Genomic DNA, 20,640 nt, shown 5'->3' on the forward strand with positions numbered 1-20,640 from the left:
TATGGAGAGAACCAGTCACTAGTGTCACTGCTTGATCGACGAAGCAGAGAATATGGGATTCCAGCGATAGAATTATTTTAAACAATTAATTTTTGAATGAAAATTGTTGAAATACATCTTGGACATGAAAAAAATCGATAATTAAGAAAGTCAATAATTTTTTTATTTGGTACTTAATTTATATTTTGTTGCGATATTCATGACATGGGGTTTATTTTTTATTGTATTCCATTGATATAGCTGAGGCCATCTAAATGATCTGAATAATAATTGATTGAATTTAAGTGATACAGATATTGAAAAAAAAACAGCTCCTACCCTTTTATTCGAGCCAATAAAATAATTCTTCCAAATGTAACCTCAAAATTCCTCGTTAAATATTTTAAGAATAACAGGAAAATGTACACAAGCTCAATATATAAAAAATGGGTTGAACATTAAATATCAGGAGGAAATGGAATTCTGTAACATTAAAAAAAATTATGTATTCATCATTTATCATGATCAATCAAAGTATTGTTCCTGCGTTCAGATTTAGGGTATCCTCTGACGTGGAAACAGCCCCTGTGAAGTGCCAGATCAGCTCCACAAAAAATGGTCAATTTGTTTATATTTTTTTTTCAAGTATCTGAGTTCATCTCAGTGCATCCAATGTCTCCTCATCCTGGCTGCCATCTGACAAAAAATCTTTGTTAACTCATGCCTTAATTAATTAATTGAAATAAATAGTACATAATAAAACGCACGTCCGGCCATTAACTAACAAAGATGAATTCGCAACGAGTTTCGTTAATCATTTGTTCTTAAATGTTTGTTAGAATTTTTTTTTCTTCCTTGAGGGCTTTCTCGCCGCATCGCACATGTATCAGAAAATTAAATAATGAAGTAAACATTGCTCCTGTACCACCAATACTAGAGAGACTGTGATATGAATGATAATGCGAACGATAGTGTAGAGATGATTATGAGTAAAGTGTAATTGTTGTGAAAACTGAAAATAAATGCGCAGTATTTTCTAAGTAATTGAAAGCAATGGGCGCACGCACGCTTCAATAACATACCTTTAATGAGAATTATTTTTTTTTCTCTTTTTCGGATCACAATTCGTCGGTCCTCTACGCAATACGCATTTGGGCGCGCGTTTTTCCGCTAGACGTGGTCATTAGAATTGTGTTCATAGATAATAAGACGAACACGATTTTTCTAGATAATAGGAGTGACGGGCTGAACTATGAGAAAAATTCAAAGATTACTAAAAACTAAAAAAAATAGGATTTGGATGTTAAAAGGTTCTCTTGTAATCGAAGATAGTTTGACTCAGTTGTCTAAAGAGTTCTAAATTCTAAAAATCCTCTACAGCATAAATATCCCACCCCAATAATTGTCTATCCCCAAAAAATGCGAGTCCCAATAGTCGACCCCAAGCCCGTCTCGTCAGCATTTCTCTCTTTCAAAGGAAGGGAAGAGAAAGGTTCATCATAGGATCAGAACAAAAAAAAAACAATCAAAAGAAATGAAAAATGTGACACCTGTGCGCCCACGGATTACTCTCGACGAACGCAACAAGACGCTTGTCTAGTCTACTATTCGGTCATTTATTCATCATTTTTGTGCTACACATGTACAAAATTCCATTATTTTCCACATCAATCCTTGCTAGTAGTTCAAGGAATCATTGATTTGAACAATTAAAACATTTTTGCAATGCTCATTACATCATAAAAAATCATACAGTATTTTCTTTAAGATTCTACCATTTACAGCGCACATATCGCATTAATTACGTGAATGTCTAAACTATTGGGGACCATGAACTCGTCTTCTATCCTATCGTGTCCGCTATCAATTGAAAAATTAAAGTTAGTCCCTCTTTCTGTTAATCACCATTGAATCCTCTTCTCCAAATTCTTCGTCCTCTGCAGGTTAAAAACAATTATGCTTATTCGATCTAATTTCAATTGTATTTTATTATCAATTCAAGGTTGAACAAAAAGTATCGTTACAGCTTAGTCGGGTGATACGCACTATTCAAATCAGAATTAATCATTCTGATACTGCCTAAACAATCAAATACGTAGACTTAATGTACCTTAACGCTATTTATTTTCATCGTAAAAATTTTCACGGTTTGTATCGTGGAAAATCGAACTATACCGTGTTTAAATGTATTATTTGTTGTTTCAATCATTCAGGTGAACTCAGTGTTTACAGTGAATGCTCGCCAGACGCAGGACAGTCCTTCGATATTAGAAGGCAGGACGATGAGGCATAGGAGACATTTTTTTTTTAATTATCAAAATTTATTTCCTGTTTCTTCCCATGAAATTATTTTGTTTTTGTTCGCATTCTGACACGCTCTCCGCTGACAATTATACAGAATAAATGTCATTAACGGTGCGCGACTATTTATCGTCTTTTAATTAATATCGAGGGGGGTACACGCATTAGTACCTCGGGGGCATTGCGTCTGCCGGACCTGGGAAGCTAAAATATTAAAAAATGAGAAAATAATCACATCGCTTTCAGGATTTTTATTTATGGTTAATGGTAGATTTTGGCGCTAGGCACGCGGTGAGTTCGATTGAATGGAAATCGATTGTATAAGATGTAACGTTTTTAATTATTGTTGATGGGTAGCTATTTCGAGAGGACAATTCATTAGGAGAATGGTAACAGAAGTCGATTATATCAAAATTTATCGAGCAATTAAAAATTGAATTAACTGTTGGATTCCGAAAATAAAAAAATTTAAATTCCTCAATTTAAAGATCGACCTATGCCGTCTTACCACTCGTCTATTGAATCGAATAAGACTCATCGAATCCTTCTTAATTTCACTCGAGATAGCAGTGTCGACTGTGCAAAAATAGCAATGACAAGTTATTTATGACGACAGTCTCGACACTATGTCAATGAAAATCCTAAGTAATTAAATTTACGCATTAATCTAACGCAAATCGTCATTGGAACTGTCAGGCAATAATCGGCGGGTTGAAATCGCATTATGACCGATGATATATCGCTCGCAACGCTCGAACGCTCGCTGGCTCAACGCACATACGCAAGGTCGCATTAACGAGCCTCAAAGATTGTAATTATCAAAGTAAGGAAAGGATAATTTATACTCATAAATTCATGAATTTCATTGACTCAGTAACTAGAATATCATAATACGTTACACCTTATACGTTAACTCAGATGTCAAGGATTTCGTTATCGACGACAGAATACTTTTTTTTCGAAAGTAACGATAGTCGCAAGAACGATGGACGCACTCAATTGCGCTCGTAAAAATGTACGAAATAGAGGAATAATGAAATTTGACGTAATTAGATGTTTTTACTTACCGGCCACCTCCGCCACCACGGGGTCCATAAGCGTCTGGCCTATCATAACCTTCGGTATAACTTTAAGAATAAAAAAAAAAGTAATTAATTATATTTTGAGGAACCTTCCGGGGAATTCAGTGAAATGCGATTTGGGAATAGTTTTGCTTGAAAATATTTCGTAGGATTTTGCGTACATAGAAAAACATCGCAAGAGAATATCTTGAAATACATCGAACCAATTTCATTTTTATTTGCAAAATATTTGAAATAATTGAAAGAGTCAAGTCTCTTGAAAGGAGTGACGCAACCCATAATAGTGGCATTAACAGGGTTCATAGCAGCTGCGTCTCCATCCTGGGCAATTGTACGAACTGGTAAAGCCTGATACTTTAAAAAATAAGTGCTGCACGGCACTGTGAATTTATATGAGCGTCATGTAACTGAAATTGAAAAACCTGCTTTCAAACGGGAAAATGGGGAATGGGAAGTCCCCAACATGTACGTAAAATGTCCATGTAAATAAATGTAATACCTCAGAATTTAAATTCATTTACAGCACCTAGGTTCCGACCAGATTTACGTCGAAGTACCTCAAGATTGAGGCACTAAAAACGTAATAAATTTTTATTTCTCGTTCATATATCCTTTCGAGCAAATCCCATTCAGAGTTTTACGATTTTACCCCCTTTCCACCCTCAATCCCTGTACCGCGTTCGTCAAAGCACAGGGGAAATCTCACTTGAGGGAAAAACCTCCCGTTCACTAGTGAAACTGTCCGATTAGGCTTCCACAAATTTCAAGGCACCATTAAAAAAAATAGTTAGGATGCACGAAATAATAATAAGTCATTCATTCGTCATTCGATGAAGTATAAGTTCGTTGTTGTACGGCAAAATCCTTTGAATAAAAATATTTATCTATGTGAAAGTAGTCAGCAAGCTACATCATCCAAAAATTCTTCTAAATTTTTCAAAACCAATCCCATTTCACCACTTCACAAATACCAATTAAAAAGATAATAACAATTACCCTCCACCAACAGGTGGGTAACCTCCACTGGCGACTGAATTTCCAGGGCGTCTGCTGAACATATCGGTCTGAGGCCCAGGTCCACTGTTGTAATTGGGTGCTCCGCTGTTGTAGGAGGGTCCACCACCCATAGTCCTGCCATACTGGCCTCCATCAGAGTATCCAGACCCATATCCCCCCGACGAAACAGCTCCCCCGCCATTGCGCATGGGGCCAGCAGCATTACGATCATAATCATTTCTCTGTGTATACGGATCAGCAGCCCTGCCACTGCCAAAATTATCCCCACGTCCATAATCACCCACTCCAGGCACACCACGATTGAAATCCCCACCCATTCCACCACCAGACTGGAAGTTACCGTAGTCAGATCGACCACCGAAGTCATTAGGTCGACCATAATCACCACTTCTTCCATAGTCTGATGTACCACTGGGGCCATACCCACCAGCGGAGCCACCTGAGGGCCCATATCCACCTCCACCCATACCCTGAGCTGATGAACTGTATCCACCCATGCCACCTCCACCTACTCCCTGGCCATAGCCCCCTCTGTCACCATATCCACCCCCTGGGCCACCATAATCACCACCACGATCTCCATAACCACCACTTCCCCGGTTACCGTAGTCAGAGTATCCCCCGCCACCTCCTGAAATTGGAGAATAAGTTGATAAGGTTGTGAAATAATTACATTCGAGGTACATTGGAGGAAAAATATCATTTTCCCAATTGTGATTTCAATATCCTCTAATTACCTCTGCGATCATAGGGACCGGGTCTGCTGTCCCTCCCACCGTCTCTTCCTCCACGACCTCCTCTCATCGGGCCACCCCGTCTGTCGTCACGTCTTCCACCTGGGCCACCCCCTCGGGACTTTCCAGTCGACTGTTCGACATTTATCGTAGCTCCTTTGAAATTCGTATTGTGAAGAGCTTTGATAGCCGCTGCCGCGTCTTCCTCACGCGCCATGTGAACGAAACCATAACGATTCATGACGTCACACTCCGTTACTTCCCCGTAACGAAGGAATAATTGACGCAACTCATCGCTACGACAATTCTCAGGTAGCCGACCTACGAAGATCTTGGTCTTCCTCTTTGAAAGGAAAAAAAGATTATTCGTAACTCATAATTCGCTGGAGCTGACACTAATAATTTATTAACATTTATTAACGATAATAATCCTCCTACAAGGTGCAGGAAAAACAAACAACTGAAAAATAACAAAAACAAGCTCTTACCGGCATATTTGAGGAAACCATTTTCTGAAACAAAAAAAGACGAGACATTTCGATTAGAAACTTAGCAATAACAAGTGGTACAGCTAATTATAAATAGCTGTATCTATAAACATGTTGAATAATATTTGGTTGAAGGGAATTATATTTCATGTCAATTGATTTGTCAACGAAATTTTCAAAAAATTCACTGTGCGATTTTTCAAGCCTCCATTTCCTTTATCAAGTAATGGAATATGATGTTTTTATGTATTTTTTTATGTGCCATAATTTTGTCTTAATGGCAGCTGTAAAAAATGAAAATGAAAAAATAGTAACTGATAATTCTCTGCAAGATATATTTTGACTACACTAACTATTGATAATTTCCTTTCCTCCCGGAATATAATGAATGAATTTGATGATTAAATAATAGAAAACATTTGGACATCCTCGCCATGTTTTTATAGTTTATATTTGTAATATTTTCATTTCTCAACTTGACTAGACAGCCAGCATCACGAAGCCACGTTGTCGTGTGAAACGGTTATGTAATATCGACATTTCCGTCAAATATCTCGAAAACAATGCGATACCTGCGAGGAGTTGTCCCAATTAAAATGTCCAAAGGTCGAGTAACGCATAGACTAGAATATTTCTCAGGAACATGACCGAGTAATTACAAACACAAATCAATCGTGTGAACGCTTTCAAGGTCTCGTGAGACAATCAAAGCCACTTCAAACCGGAGCATTCCCGGATTTTAGCCTCATCTAGGCGAATTCCCCACTATTAATTGAGTAATCATAAATTAAAAGTACGGAGTCAAGAGAAACAAGGGAGGAACACTTGGTTAAAAGACAAAAAAAAAGAGAAATGCGAGGGAGGGAACGCCGGCGAGGTGAATCGTGTGTGCGGCTCCATATCCGAATGAAATGTAACAATCGAATGAATCGGTCAATCAATTACGTTGGTGGCAAATTAATTTTTTATGGATGTGGAGTAGTGGTGGTGGTAGTACTTACATTGTTTGATGACGTTTTGCGTTGAAGGAAACGGAAATAAAATGACTTTTCACACTGCTGTAGATGCCTGAGGGAACGAAAAGCAAATGGCGTGCCAAGCGTCTGATTATTAGGCGCGAAGGGGGGGGGGGATCGGTCTACAGTGCCGCCACTAATGGCGGGCTAGTGAAATCACTAGCCTCAGCAGAAAGTTACTAGATGAGCGCGGGAAATTTGTTTATTTTTCAAACGGCGACGTTAACCCTTCGTCAGTTTCGAGTGAATTTGTTATAATTGATTGTCGTAATTGATTGTTGATATCAGATAAATTCTAATTGTTATTATAAAAAAAATAAATGGGTGGTTTACAATGCGCTTCGGCGCTCGGTTCCCCCTCCACTCCGCGCTGATGACGTAGTCAAAGGTAAAATAGAAATCCGGACGAAGTTTCCGAGATTTTCTTTATGCTCGACGCACTTTATCAATATTAACGATGGAATTGATAATCACGGAGCCCTTCACCTGGTCCTTTTTGTAGTTCAAAGTCTCCTCTGCAAAAAATGTCTTAACGAAAATCTTGCTAGTCTTCTTAGTATCAGAGATATCCTCCGAAGAAGACAACGGGGAGAAGAAACAGTTGAGCCTGGTCCCCACTCCTGGTGTTACTCATTTTGCTTATATATACAATAACCTGATGATACAGGGAGGTCCATAACCAGCCAGTTGGCTTGTGGAATACATACGCGCAAACATTCACACTCGTTTAGCCAGTTAATTAATGAATTAATCGAAAAACGATTGGGGTTTTTGGGTCGTCGATAAATAAATTATTGACATTCTCGTGCAGTTGATAGTGCGGATTCTGTGATTTAAGAGTTACGGGGCAAAATGGTGGTGAAGGTTTACATATCTGGGATCAGTGGGAACAAGGAAGTGAGTATTGAAGGTTTCTGTTACGTTTTTTCGTGGAAACGGTTTTGTTTTTGGCGATTATCGGAGAGACCTTGGGCACTCGGGCATTTGTACTTATGACATTTCTCGACGTGGGATCATGTTACCCGGATTTAGTGATGATCGTGATGATGAGGTGTTGAGTGAGATGAACAACTGGGATTTGTCTCCATTTTTTAAAGATCATTTGGGCTTTTTCAGGTTTCTCGGATTGTTTTGGTGACTCGTTTTGCATTGCTGAGATTTCATCCAATTTTTATTTATTATTCGATTAAATTTATTGTGTCTGAAGAACCAGTGAATTTTTGAGAAATGTCAGTAGTTGTAGTCGATCTTGAAATTCATTTTCGCAGCCTGGAGAACCTCGGTAATTGGTCAGGATCACCATGATGAGGTTATTGGAAATTAGGGGATATGATTTATCGGAATTCGGGGCATTTTGAACGAATGTCGGACTCTCTTGACGATGGGTTTGAGACTAACAAAACGGACTGATCAAAATGTATTTTTTGATTTGTTGAATTGAATTAGTGGACTCAGGTGGAAGGTCTATTCTCGTTCGTAGTCGGGGTAATGTCAGGGTTTATTAGAATCATCCGGTGGGATGATTACATCGATCCGGTGTTTATTATTATGAATTTTGTTGGGGGGGAATTACAAGGAATATTGCGACAGAAATTGCATTAGCTTTTTTGACTACATCTCGGGAACTAGTGGGTTTGAGAGAAAATGACAGATGACAATGTTTGTAGATCGTAAAATAGTCGATAAAAAATGGCTTCATTGAAGTCCATTAATTAATTACTGCACTAATCGTATTGTGCAATTGTGTGGAACGTCTAGGTCAACTATTAAAGTACGTGATTTTGTCATTCGTCAGAGAGCGAAACGTTTTATTCGTCTCGATTCGCCTGTCATTGATTTGAATTTAAGGCGTTACTTCCGCGAATGACTCAGTAGACTCGTTGTTTCATGCTAATTAAAGAATTGCAAAGAGTCACGCAGACAATAAAAAGCAGGTGTGACTCGTCAGTGAGAATTCCCGTGAGAATATTCCTGGGGTTGTTGTCATATGATGTACGTGTTCTCCAATAGGTGAAGAAGCGCCAGCAGAGGGTGATGATGATCCTCGACAGTAAAAATGTTGAGTATGAAGTCATTGACATCACCGAGCCAGGAAAGGAGGATGACAAGGAGTATATGCAGTCGATGAGCAACGCCAAGGATAACAAACATCCTCTACCACCTCAGATCTTCAATGATGAGGACTATTGTGGGGTAATTATGAATATTATGACGGATTTTTTCTGCTGAGCTTGTGATGAGCGTTTGCTTATGATTGAATAGCATTCATTCATTTCTAAAACTATCCCATTGAATTTGGGACGAGTTTTCGCTTGTGAATGGACGCATTATACTCTTGTTTGATTTTTTATGACTCAAAAACATCTGGAGAGATGGAGAATGACTTTATGTGACAAAGAATATACGGAATTCAATCAATACTGAATGAAAATCGATTGGAAATACCATTAATTCGATCATACATGCCTGAGTGAGAGAGTAAAAAAAATATTTTTAATAATGGCACGAATATGATAAGCAAGTATGGATATTCTGAAGGACATTGCCCGTTAATTAACAGAAATGGTCACTCTCATTTTTAATTAACAAAACCGGAAAGATTGGGGAGTTATCGTCAGACTTTCTAGCGAATAAAGTTATCACCATTCGTGATACTCATAGTGCAACTCTACTAATTAAACCGATAAGATAATGGTATAAAAAAATTATTTCTGCTTTAGGATTACGAGGATTTCGATTTGGCGAATGAGATCGACGAATTGGAGAAATTCCTGAAAGTTGTTTCCCTAGACAGCTCGGCGGAGGGGACTGCTGATCAGGATACAGAGGTTCACATGAATGTCAGGCAAAATGGAAATACATCGAGTCGAGAGGTAATTTAAAAACTGAACCATATGCATATTGAGTTCATCAATTTTGCTTTAAAAGTTTCCTAATTATTTATTGCCTTCGTTGATGACGTTTATTGATTGTTGTTCCAGGCGTCCACCGATAAAGATGTCAGCGGTGTTCCCTCCGAAAGGTAAATATCGTTGCGATATAATTGTTATGAGCGTTTTTACTCAGGAAACGTGTGATAAATTCGTTTGAATCGATGAATCACTCGTTAAATATAGAATTATCACTTCAATTGGTGGTTTTACGACAAGTTTTCATGACACTAGTTGTCACAAGGCTACCAGTGAAGCTGGTAGTAAATGTTTCACATTTATTTTGATAAACTATACGTTTTTTTACTTCTGTTGTAGTGAAGTTAATGAAAGACAACATTCGACGATGGAAGACACCGAGGACCAATCAAAGACTGTAGATGATGATTTATCAACAAAATCACAAGCTGATGATGGAGAAATGGACGATAGTATCGACAAAAATGAAGAGAAATCCGATGACCAAGAGAAGGAGGAATAAATCGCTGACAGAGTATTACATGCACTCATTTAATTTTCTACTATGTTCATTATTTCCATTAACGTCACTCCAAGTCAACAAGTACTGCCAGATGATTGAAGACAAACGACGGAATAACTGTGAGATTTTAATTTCTCGTTAATAATTCTGTTGATCGAGAAAAACAAATGAATAGAAAAATATCTATCGTACCATTTCGCAGATATTTTCGAGAGTAACGAGTTCACAGGAAAAGTCACAGGCTCTTTTCTGTAGAGAATTTTGTAACCTACAAAAATGACGTTGTGATATTTTTTTGTAAATCGAGGAATTTTGATGATATTCGCAAAATAGGGCACGTGGAATTTTTTTATTCGTTAGTTTTCACAGATTCACTGAAGAATTGAACTATTTCTTCCTTTACATTCGGTAGTCTCTCATCAAGATGATAATTGCTCATGAGAATCCATCACAAATAGCAGAAATCAACAGAACGTATATTTATGTATAGAAGAAAGCGGCCTAGTTCTCTAGCTACATTTCTTTTTCAATAACATAAACTTTCTCAGTGGGACTGGCTTTTATGGAGCCTCCATTAATGCGTGAATACTCAATGGTAAAAGGACTCCTTGCACATTAATTACTCTTCATTAATTCATCGAACGAAAAATTGGAAAACTATTCGAGTCGTTATTCCAGTGGTCAAATATAGAACAGGACGATTGATTCATTTTCATGCGTAAATCACTATCTTCCGCTGGCATGATCTTCATTTAGTTCTACGAAAGAGGAATTGCACATTTTTTGCCCCCATAAATATCACAAATAAGGTTTAAGATAACGGAAATGACTAGGATTAGTCCGGCGAGATTAAAAAAATGCCTGTGAATGAGAATAAAATATAAACAATCGATTTACTCGACAAATTTGTTACGACTAATTGGGCTTTAATAATAATTAGCTTTCCTCTACGGGGAAAGAGGTTTAGGAAGTGAATTTTTCAGCTTCCAGTTGTACAATTTTGATTAATGGCTGTTAGTATTTAATGTTACTTCGAGTCACTGAGCAAATTTTAAATATATTGCGCAACATATTTGCAAAAAAAGAGAATGGAGAATAATATTCAATGAATGATGTACGACTCAACTGTTATATAAATACATGAATTTACTAATAAAAATATTACATGATAGATAACAATATTCTTTGATATAATTTCTATAACATTTTTGGTAAGATTGATGAATTGATTATGACTAGGACATTTTCACGAAATTCACGAGGTGATCCTCAGTTTTTCAGAGTTGGAATGATTATTTTTAGAAATTTATTCGTCTCACCCAACTGTCTTCAATAATTCAATATTCGCTCCTTTTTTACTTTTATCTCCTCTCACAGCCTCTCTCCTCGATTTGAACATCCTGAAATCAATTATCAATATAATTAAGTTTTTTGCGCTTTTTAAATTTCTTAATGAGACGAAAATATGCTTCGCAATAGAATTATATCAGGGGAGGAATTGAAGGGAGCTATTTTAATAAAAAGAAAATACGATACGATAAAAGAAGTGCCACGACGTCTTTTCCTACAAATTGATTTCTTATCAAAATAATTTGCTATTTGAAGTTTTATCATTCAAAATATCTAGTAGTTATGGCCACTCCATTAATTGCCTTATCATTATGAAAACAGTTTAATTATAGAAACAGTGCCACCGTAATGAGGCAGACCACGTAATTGCTCAGAGATAAAGAACGAATTATTTTTAGAAAACAAGTTGAGAAAAAAATAAAAATAAAAATCAACATCAATGTGTCTTAAAATTCACAGTTTATTCCATAATTTATCATAATAAATTCACAATTTTTTCTCTCCGCATTCCCATCATTCGACGCTTTCATTATTCATTAAAAATGTTTAACAAATACATGATTAAGTACTCGCGTACAAAAAAATCATGTATATAATATTATATTTTTATGTTCTTCATTTCATATTATGTCATCGACATTATTCTAATCGATACAGTTTCATACTGCATGCAAGTAAAAAGTAATCAATTATAAATTCTCACAAAGTTTTCTCTTCGTTAATATGCAACCCAGTGAATAATAACTACACTAACAATATCCAAGCATCTTTAACAAATTCGCCAGTCAAGTTACATTTTCCACAGAATTGTTTTCTCTTTTAATATTCAATGTCTCTAAAAAAAGAATGAAGATTATTTTTCAACAAAAGTTTTCACATTAAAAAAATGAAATCTAACTATTTAATATTGAGATTCAAATTCAGATCTAAACAAATCAAATAAAATCATTGGATTTAAAAAAAAGTTCTGGTTCTACTGAAAAAGGGGAAACGAATTTCACTGGCGAAAAATTCCGAAGTACTTGGATATCTCCCACTACCCTATCTTTAATGAACTTTATTAAATTTCAATCAATTCGTACATAAATGCCAGAAACAGACAATTGTGGTAAAGGAAAAAAACAAGCAATAAAAATTTTCTCGACAAGAAACTGATTTTTTGTAAATCCATAAAAATTGATTTCAAAATAAAATTAAATATTTTTAAAAATCACATTCTTCATCAGAGAAATTTACAATATTTTATTCAAATTAGACAATCAAAATTATGCTTTTTTCAAACTATAAAAAAATAAATATTCTTTTTCAAAATCTCTTTTCAAAAGGGGGTTCCTCCATGCGATCTTTCATGGATATTTCATATAGTAATACTTCACAATTCTAAATACTTGAAAATATTCAAGTTACAAATCCAAATGAAATTTTCCAGCTTCTTTCAATCTCTTCCAATTAAATAATTATGCCGCACCCTCAGGAAGTACAACAGATATTTTCCCTTTGCAAAGGGAAAATATTGCACCTCAGATCAATAATTATGCGATATTTCATAGTAAAGGTAAATATAAATAATTCCTCCACCACCTCTCGATACTGACGTCTCACACAACCACTGAACAATAATTTTCCTTTGACGTCACGATAGAAAATAAGAGATTCATAATGAAATAGTATCTGGTGGTGAATCACACAATTAAATTTATATCATCTCAAAATAATGCATTATAGTACAACGAAGTATCTCTTCATGCGAAGAACATCGTAGCAGTTCAAATTGAACAAAATTATGAATCATAAGCCCCTTATTTCAGTTGACTGCTTAAAAACTAATATCAAAGTATATGCACACAGTCTTACGATAAAATTAAAATTGAAAATTACAATCTAATGAAGGTATAAAAGAGCTGTGCGTGATTATCAGTTGATGAATAGACTATTTATTTTACTTTTAACGAAATTCGTTGCAACTGATCGCGAGACCTTGCAACTGGCCATCGCCCGAGGGCCTTTAGCCATGAATAAAATATTCGGCGATGAAATGTTTGAATGGCAGATTCAATTGCTCGACATTTTGTGAATGTCAAGCACATTGAGAAAATAAATATTTCGCCAGATATTCAGCTACGAAAAATATCAGATACAATTTTTTTATTATTTTTAACCAACGGAAATTTAACGAGCTATAGACGACTACAAACGTCTGGCTCATGACGTCACAGCTCGTACGAAGCATTGTGACGTCAAAGCATAGACTTGTCTACAATGGGCTGTACCTGAATTTGTTTAAATAAAAAAATACATATCTAATATTTGTTTCTCAAATTTTCATGATTCGTGAACTCTTTCAGTTGAAAAAATCGTGCAATAAGCGTTTTCTTCAGTTGATAATAAATTACGTAGTTCGCTCAAAGTCATAAGTAACATTGTTATCCTCTACAGCAATATAATTGTCATAATTGAGCTGACGAGCAATAATTCCACTGGAGGAATATGGAAAAAATAAATATTTGCCTCAAGTAAATGGATATTTGGCCGAAATTTTTCTCAATTAGATTGAAAACTGCCAGGTCGAATGAAGTAGAGAAAATAATACTCTGAACTCCTTTTCAAAAATACTTGGACGAGTCAGGACAATATCGGAATCATTGCACTGGAGTAAAAATAGATGGCATGATTTCATTCAATGCTTACCATGCATTATTTACAAGAATTATGAGGAATTGAGGGTGACGATTGGCTCGAGATAATGATTCTGGTGACCGTGATTGTTAATTTAATGTGACCTTCAGTAGTTTGCAGCTTTCGCAAGATCTATGGCTACTCAATTGTTGGTTTCATTTATCAACTAGTAGTTTATGTTATTACTATTTATTCAGTCCGTACCAAAGTATTTCTGTCCGAAGTGGTTCGGGGCGACGTTGTGAATTTCTGACGTTAAGAATTTCATCTGGAATTGACAATTTTCAAGTCATTAAATTGATAAACATCTTAGGACGTGAATGAAGAGATTGCACGAACTGGTTATTGCACTATTTCAATCTTTGAAGAATGAAAAATTCTAGTCTGAACCATTTCATGATTTTGCGGTCTTCTGCATTCACCAAAGCTCATAAATTTCATGATGCTGACATTTTCATGCGAATAATATGAATATCATTACCTTGGGAAAGGCAGTGACTAGAGTTTTGGCAGCAGGTGGCGTGCAAAATAAATTCGAAAGAATAATATTCTCTTCAGAGACGTTATGCTCTTTCAAAACCGCAATGGCCTTTATCACAGTATTTCCTGTGCCTGGAAACAGAGAGTTGATCAGAATCACGTGTGAACTCATTCAGGATTTAATTATTGATGCTCACTCATTATGGGGTACATTAGTAGGACTTTTCTATCGGCAATGTCGTCTGGGAATTTTGCGTAAACAACTTTGGCTTCGTGCGTGTCTGCGTCACTCTCGACGAGGATTTTCCCGATTCGTATACTACGACAGCAGTCCCTGAGCCCCTAGAAACGTCAATAGATCAATAGCAAACGTCATCGATTCAGAAGAAAAGTGGCAAATGTGGGAAATTTCTGAGAGCAGCGGTTGAAGGATAAAAAAGTAGGAAAAGTAGAAAAGAAAAAGAGTCACAGTGAAGTTAATGTCGGGTGTAATTATTTTTCAATGTTTTTACTTCAGGCGAAGTAATGGGATTTTTATGGAGGCTTTTGCATGAAGTGTAATAAGGAAATGATCAATAAAGAAACCCAACGTTCTTTCCATGAAATTCTGACGAATTTTCACTGAAACTATAGGAAACACGGGTACATAATCTAAATACTATGACGAGTATAACTAAATTCGTTACGATTCTACCTAGGTCATTTGTATAAGGGCAAATTTATCGATTATAAATGAGTAGCAGGAAACCTTTACCATTTTCAAAAAGAGCAATTTTCGGAATTAGTACAAATGAGCTCCGAAAAACATCTTAATGACTGAGGAAGTTTCATTATTTCCAATACAACTGGAATCGGTCAGAATAATTTCCGGAGGAAAATAATTAAATAAATAAATTACCTGTTCCATAGCTTCTCCACTCCTGACAATGGACACCCCACAATTCCCCTTCTGGTACTTGAGCCCATTATACTTGGCGCCAGTTGGAGTGGTCACCACAAACTTAGTAAATGGCAATTGATTGAGACTCTCCTCGATAACGAGTCTTATCTAGAATTTCATCATTACGTGGATTTCGTCATCCCACAAAGGACAAAAATTCGAAAAAAAAAAAAAAATTTTGTGTCAATTACCAAACGATCGGCGTAGAACTTGAAATCGCTTCTCGTCGTGTTCCTGAATAAAGAGAACAATACATTTAAAATAAGACCCAGAGATTCTTGACCTCACCAATTTTTTTTTCTCGCCATGTGACAGGCGGTCTCATTATCATGTAATTGCGAAATAACTCACTTGTCGCGGAGGATGGTCTGGAGCTCTTTAACTTGAGCGTTGGTTGGGAGAATTTTTAAATTTACTCCATACTCGTCCAGCAGGTCATTGCCTTCGCACCCCTGTTTTTTCACAACAGCTGTGTCTGCAGTGCCCATGATAGTGGCAAATTTGGAGATTCCGGTGAGATTGGGAGATCTGGTCTAAACATCGAGGGATGCCGACAACCACGAGACTGCGGTGAGCTCAGGCTAAAGTGTGATAATGTATTGGGCATTGAACAGGAAATTTTGATGATGCACATTGACTTGCGCACGCATCTCTCTGTTTTCTTCCGGTCGGTGCACTCGATTGTTGAGGGAGCGCTGCTTTGCCGACGTTTACCGACGCTGAGGCTTTTTTTATCGAGGGAGGGGATCTCTTACCGACAGTTATTAACCTTGAACCGCTTCGTCTCAGTCTAACTGCAGAGGAAGTCGCTTCGGCTTCCGTTTTTCAAATTGAATTATGATGTGAAATTGAAATGTTTGGTAGGAGTAATCAACCCGAGGCTGGGGTAACCGATAAAAATTCCCTTCGTGAGGATATTGACACAGATGTGCATACGCGGGGGATCAGTGAATTGCTGGAGGGCTTGGGGACTGATGTGAGGAGAGGGTTATCGTCCTCGAGGGCTCGGGAATTATCGGCGGAATTCGGGGCTAATGCCCTGACGCCCCCGAAGAAGACGTCCGAGCTTTGGAAATTAACGAAATGCTGTTGTGGAGGATTTTCGACGCTCATATGGGTCTGGAAATCTTCAATTCTCATTCATTTATCACAGGGTTAATTTCAGAGAGGATTTCATGATTCACATAAACCCACATTAATGCGCTGATTTTTCAGTTGAAAAAATACCAAGATCTTCCTCAAAATAGTCTTTAAAAATAAATTTCCATCGATAGGCGGGCGCATTCCTCTGCTTCGGCAGTTACATTTTAGAATCAGCGACCCAAGAAGACCCCTCCCAAGACCACCTCTGGCTCGGCGTCGTTCTGGTACTCCTAACAATGCTAACCGGAATGTTCAGTTACTATCAAGAATCAAAAAGCACTAAAATCATGGAGACATTCAACGAACTTCTCCCACAAAGAGCTGTTGCACTGAGGGACGGTGAAAGGAGGGAGCTCAATGCGACTGAATTAGTCCCTGGGGACATTGTCCTCATCGAAACCGGTGACCGAGTCCCTGCTGACATTAGAATCCTGGAATGTCAAGGTAATGCCTTTCTTTCTCCTTTCACTTTTCTCATCGTTTTCTTTTTCATTCTCGTTGGTATAATCCCTCGGCTTCAGGTCTTAAGGTCGATAATGCATCGATAACTGGTGAGTCAATTCCACTTTTGAGATCATCAATGACATCAGGGGGAAGCATTCTTGAGAGCAAGAACATGATTTTCTTCTCCACAAATGTTATTGAAGGTAAATCACTCGAGGTTCAGTTATGGGGCCAAAAGTATTTATAAAATTTCAATTAAAATTCTATTTCTGGACCAAAGGTACAGGTAAGGGGGTGGTGGTGGCATGTGGGGATCAAACGGTTATGGGAAGAGTGGCTAAACTCACCTCGAGACTGTCTCCAAGGCCGACTCCACTCGCTCGCGAGATAAACTTGTTCATGAGGTACATCTCCTGCTGGGCTGTGTTCCTTGGTTGTTCGTTCTTCATAATGTCCCTGGCGATGGGCTACGGTTGGATCGAGTCTCTCGTATTTCTGATCGGAATTATCGTGGCTAATGTGCCTGAGGGCCTCCTCGCCACTGTCACTGTCAGTCTGACAGTCACTGCCAAGAGGATGGCGAGTAAAAATTGTCTTGTGAAGAATCTTCAGGCTATTGAGACTCTGGGATGTACTGCGGTTATCTGTAGCGATAAGACTGGTACTCTCACGCAGAATAAAATGACAGTATGTTCGCTGAATTGTTGCCTCGGGGGTGCGAGGCAAAATTGGCAAAAATTATTTGGCTAAATCCTGGGAAAAAAGTTCCTCCAAAAATTCTATAGATCAATAAAATTGTAATGGAATTCTCAGAGCTCTAATAGATATTCCAACGTCTCACTAGGATTATATACACTTGACATGTCATGCCTCCGCACTCCTGAACTCATTTGACGAAGTCCTGAGTCAGTAGTTCCGGATATTACAGGTCAGACATCTGTGGTTCGACGGAAAATTGCGAGAGGTGATGGCTGGGCACAATTGGCGGTGGTACTACAACAATCCTGGATTCAATAACTTGGCGAGAATCGCCAGTTTGTGCAACAGGGCCGAGTGGGCGCCGATTTCTGGCCCCCCTCCGCCCCTGAACAAGAGAAAGATTTTGGGAGACGCTTCTGAGGCTGCCCTTCTCAAGTGCTTGGAGGTGCTGGTCAAGGGTGGGGCGGCATTCTTTCGGAGGCAGTATACCAAGGTATTTCATGAGGGAAGGGATGAAAAGATCAATTTTCCAAAGATAAAAAAATTGATTAATCAGCAACTCGAGAAATAAATGAATAGAAGAACAAAAATATTTTTTGTCTGTTTTTTTTCTCTCAAGATTTTTGAGATTCCCTTCAATTCTACGGACAAATATCAAGCGAACATTCATTCCTCCAACGGCCGGTACCTCCTGTCCCTCAAAGGAGCCCCCGAGAGGGTCATAGAACACTGCTCGATGGTCTCCTTCGGTTCCGAGACTCGAGAACTGACAGATGACGTGAAATTAGCTTATCTCGCCGCTTGCGATGATCTCGCGAAAAATGGGGAACGGATTTTAGGATTCGCTGACTTGGAGCTGCCCGACGAATTGTTCCCAAGGGATTTCCAATTCACTGGAGACCCTCCGAATTTTCCACTGCAAAATCTCAGGCTGGTGAGACGTTCCTTTCATTACTATAAAATTAATTGAAATATTTGAAACCCCGTAAATTGCCCTGAACGCTCTCAGGTGGGTTTAATGGCGATGATCGACCCCCCTCGGCCAACCGTCCCCGATGCTGTCTACAAATGTCGCCTCGCCGGGGTGAAAGTCATCATGGTGACGGGAGATCACCCCGACACTGCTCGAGCAATAGCCAAAGCGGTTGGAATAATCACAGAAGATCCCCAGGTCGACTCAGCCCACTCGATCGTCATCACCGGCTCAGAACTCCGGGAGTTCGGGGATGGAGAGTTGGATGGTGTCATCAGAACCCACCCGGAAATTGTCTTCGCGCGAACTTCACCAGTGCAGAAGCTCCAAATCGTCGAGAGCTGTCAGAGACTGCACTTGATCACTGCTGTCACTGGTGACGGGGTCAATGACTCTCCAGCACTGAAGAAGGCGGACATTGGAGTGTCTATGGGAATTACCGGTTTGCGTTCTTGTCTGTTATAAGTTTTTGATGAATGCTGCAGGCGAGCATTGAAATCATCATTAAAATAGATAAATAGATCAATCAATCAATGAATTCATGAGTCGATGGGGAGATGAACTTCAAAGACATCAAACAAATTTTTACTCGTTCATTTTTACCAATTTATGATGATCGCTGATAGAGATTTTAAATTCATCATCAGGATCAGATGTTAGCAGACAAGTAGCTGACTTAATCCTCCTCGACGACAATTTCGCCTCGATAATCACGGGAATCGAAGAGGGTCGACGGATCTTCGACAGTTTGAAATCAGCTATCGCTTATACCCTAGCCAGTAATGTCCCGGAGATAACACCCTTCCTGGCGTTCATTGCGTTTGGGATTCCCCTCCCTGTCGGCATTATCTGCGTTCTGTGTATCGATTTGGGAACAGACATGTGGCCGGCAATAGCTCTGGCCTATGAAGAGTCGGAGAGTGATTTAATAAAGAGGTGAACAATTTTTCTGACTCATAAAGAACAGAATCAATACCTCGAGCAAAAATCTCATAGTTGATAGAATGAAAATAAAAATTCCGTCAACCGAAATTCCTTTATGTCCCGCAGACCTCCGCGGATCCCCCAAACCGACCATTTAGTCAGCAGAAAATTAGTCTTCATGTCCTACGGACAAATCGGAATAATCGAAATGGCAGCGGGTTTCTTCACCTACTTCGTAGTGATGGCAGAGCATGGGTTCTGGCCTGGGGACTTGGTGGGGCTGCGAGCGGCCTGGGATAACCCAGCGGTGAACGATCTGAAGGACAGCTACGGTCAGGAGTGGTCCTACCAGCAGCGCAAAGTCCTGGAGTACACCTGTCACACTGCGTTCTTCGTGGCAATCGTGATAGTCCAGGTGGCGGACGCAATCATTTGCAAGACGAGGAGAAATTCCATTCTCCGTCAGGGAATGACCAACTGGGTGCTGAATCTGGGAATTTTATTTGAAATCTTGATGGCTTGTGCGGTTTCTTACGCTCCTCACATGGACGTGGTCCTCAAGACGTATCCACTCAAGGCCCACTGGTGGCTTCCCGGAGTTCCTTACGCCATTTTGATTATTGTTTATGATGAGCTGAGGAAATTGTGGATCAGGAGACATCCGGGGGGTTGGTGGGATCGCGAGACATCGTATTGATGGATCCGATAGTGAGTATTGAGTATTGAATATCTGTCATTATTACCCAGCAGCTGGTGAAGCTGGTGGTCGTGTCCTGAAGGATCATACCAACAGATTCTCTAATCCAAATTCTCGAAAATTCGTGAATACTATTATTATTATTATTGTTGGTGAAGATAAATAAATTTAAACGGTAGAAAATAATGCTCCACCTGGACACATCTACGTATGGCGCATTGCCGGGTGTTGTAACTCGCCGACACGCAAGAACGAGTGGAAAGTGGGGGAGGCATATAAGATCCTT

General features: G+C 38.6%; 4 protein-coding genes across 13 annotated transcripts; 2 read left to right on the top strand and 2 right to left on the bottom strand.

The window, feature by feature from the left end:
* Positions 1 to 141: 141 nt before the first annotated feature.
* LOC135160540 (uncharacterized) lies at positions 142 to 6,737 on the bottom strand. Of its 7 annotated transcripts, none has more exons than XR_010298581.1 (6): positions 6,174 to 6,541; positions 5,602 to 5,625; positions 5,117 to 5,456; positions 4,353 to 5,010; positions 3,348 to 3,407; positions 142 to 675 (listed from the first exon to the last, which is right to left on the bottom strand). XR_010298581.1 is itself a non-coding variant. In XM_064117188.1 (6 exons), exons 1-6 carry the CDS (start codon positions 6,219 to 6,221, stop codon positions 660 to 662), a joined length of 1,140 nt encoding a protein of 379 aa, XP_063973258.1. In that variant the 5' UTR covers positions 6,222 to 6,539; the 3' UTR covers positions 142 to 659. The 7 variants fall into 7 exon arrangements, 4 of the variants coding, with proteins under 4 accessions (XP_063973258.1, XP_063973259.1, XP_063973257.1 ...); XM_064117188.1 differs by having other exon boundaries at positions 4,359 to 5,010; positions 6,174 to 6,539; XR_010298582.1 differs by lacking the exon at positions 142 to 675 and adding an exon at positions 1,545 to 1,916.
* A 392-nt stretch (positions 6,738 to 7,129) lies between these two features.
* On the top strand, positions 7,130 to 11,207 carry LOC135160553 (SH3 domain-binding glutamic acid-rich protein homolog). 3 transcript variants are annotated; one of them, XR_010298583.1, is made up of 6 exons: positions 7,130 to 7,514; positions 8,628 to 8,810; positions 9,338 to 9,490; positions 9,599 to 9,639; positions 9,866 to 10,147; positions 10,441 to 11,207. XR_010298583.1 is itself a non-coding variant. In XM_064117203.1 (5 exons), exons 1-5 carry the CDS (start codon positions 7,470 to 7,472, stop codon positions 10,026 to 10,028), a joined length of 585 nt encoding a protein of 194 aa, XP_063973273.1. In that variant the 5' UTR covers positions 7,131 to 7,469; the 3' UTR covers positions 10,029 to 11,207. The 3 variants fall into 3 exon arrangements, 1 of the variants encoding a protein (XP_063973273.1); XR_010298584.1 differs by having other exon boundaries at positions 10,577 to 11,207; XM_064117203.1 differs by having other exon boundaries at positions 7,131 to 7,514; positions 9,866 to 11,207.
* Positions 11,155 to 16,059, bottom strand: LOC135160549 (uracil phosphoribosyltransferase homolog). The gene is made up of 7 exons (XM_064117199.1): positions 15,826 to 16,059; positions 15,666 to 15,708; positions 15,433 to 15,582; positions 14,732 to 14,876; positions 14,536 to 14,666; positions 14,259 to 14,322; positions 11,155 to 11,428 (listed from the first exon to the last, which is right to left on the bottom strand). The coding sequence occupies exons 1-7, from the start codon at positions 15,960 to 15,962 to the stop codon at positions 11,400 to 11,402; spliced, it is 699 nt and encodes a 232-aa protein (XP_063973269.1). The 5' UTR covers positions 15,963 to 16,059; the 3' UTR covers positions 11,155 to 11,399.
* LOC135160527 (sodium/potassium-transporting ATPase subunit alpha-like) lies at positions 15,577 to 20,617 on the top strand. Of its 2 annotated transcripts, XM_064117155.1 has the most exons (10): positions 15,577 to 16,591; positions 16,749 to 17,061; positions 17,139 to 17,264; positions 17,342 to 17,748; positions 17,990 to 18,253; positions 18,380 to 18,694; positions 18,770 to 19,175; positions 19,381 to 19,669; positions 19,784 to 20,365; positions 20,534 to 20,617. In XM_064117155.1, the coding sequence occupies exons 1-9, from the start codon at positions 16,328 to 16,330 to the stop codon at positions 20,352 to 20,354; spliced, it is 2,955 nt and encodes a 984-aa protein (XP_063973225.1). In that variant the 5' UTR covers positions 15,577 to 16,327; the 3' UTR covers positions 20,355 to 20,365; positions 20,534 to 20,617. The 2 variants fall into 2 exon arrangements, with proteins under 2 accessions (XP_063973225.1, XP_063973224.1); XM_064117154.1 differs by having other exon boundaries at positions 19,784 to 20,548.
* Positions 20,618 to 20,640: the final 23 nt, after the last annotated feature.

This window comes from Diachasmimorpha longicaudata, chromosome 3, assembly GCF_034640455.1.
Source record: "Diachasmimorpha longicaudata isolate KC_UGA_2023 chromosome 3, iyDiaLong2, whole genome shotgun sequence".
Classification (NCBI taxonomy): Eukaryota; Metazoa; Arthropoda; class Insecta; order Hymenoptera; family Braconidae; genus Diachasmimorpha; species Diachasmimorpha longicaudata.

Coding starts and splice junctions, on each gene's coding strand:
- LOC135160540 (XM_064117187.1), bottom strand. CDS start 6,221: ATGCGTTACTCGACCTTTGGACATTTTAATTGGGACAACTCCTCGCAG. Junction 5,626..6,173: donor ATTGGGACAACTCCTCGCAG/GTATCGCATTGT, acceptor TTTTTGTTTCAG/AAAATGGTTTCCTCAAATAT. Junction 1,917..3,347: donor CGTGGTGGCGGAGGTGGCCG/GTAAGTAAAAAC, acceptor TTTAACCTGCAG/AGGACGAAGAATTTGGAGAA.
- LOC135160553 (XM_064117203.1), top strand. CDS start 7,470: ATGGTGGTGAAGGTTTACATATCTGGGATCAGTGGGAACAAGGAA. Junction 8,811..9,337: donor ATGATGAGGACTATTGTGGG/GTAATTATGAAT, acceptor TTTCTGCTTTAG/GATTACGAGGATTTCGATTT. Junction 9,640..9,865: donor AGCGGTGTTCCCTCCGAAAG/GTAAATATCGTT, acceptor CTTCTGTTGTAG/TGAAGTTAATGAAAGACAAC.
- LOC135160549 (XM_064117199.1), bottom strand. CDS start 15,962: ATGGGCACTGCAGACACAGCTGTTGTGAAAAAACAGGGGTGCGAAGGC. Junction 14,877..15,432: donor GTGGAGAAGCTATGGAACAG/GTAATTTATTTA, acceptor TGACGTTTCTAG/GGGCTCAGGGACTGCTGTCG. Junction 11,429..14,258: donor CTTCGGACAGAAATACTTTG/GTACGGACTGAA, acceptor AATTGATTTCAG/GATGTTCAAATCGAGGAGAG.
- LOC135160527 (XM_064117155.1), top strand. CDS start 16,328: ATGTTTGGTAGGAGTAATCAACCCGAGGCTGGGGTAACCGATAAAAAT. Junction 17,062..17,138: donor TAGAATCCTGGAATGTCAAG/GTAATGCCTTTC, acceptor CCTCGGCTTCAG/GTCTTAAGGTCGATAATGCA. Junction 18,254..18,379: donor TTCGGAGGCAGTATACCAAG/GTATTTCATGAG, acceptor TTTTCTCTCAAG/ATTTTTGAGATTCCCTTCAA.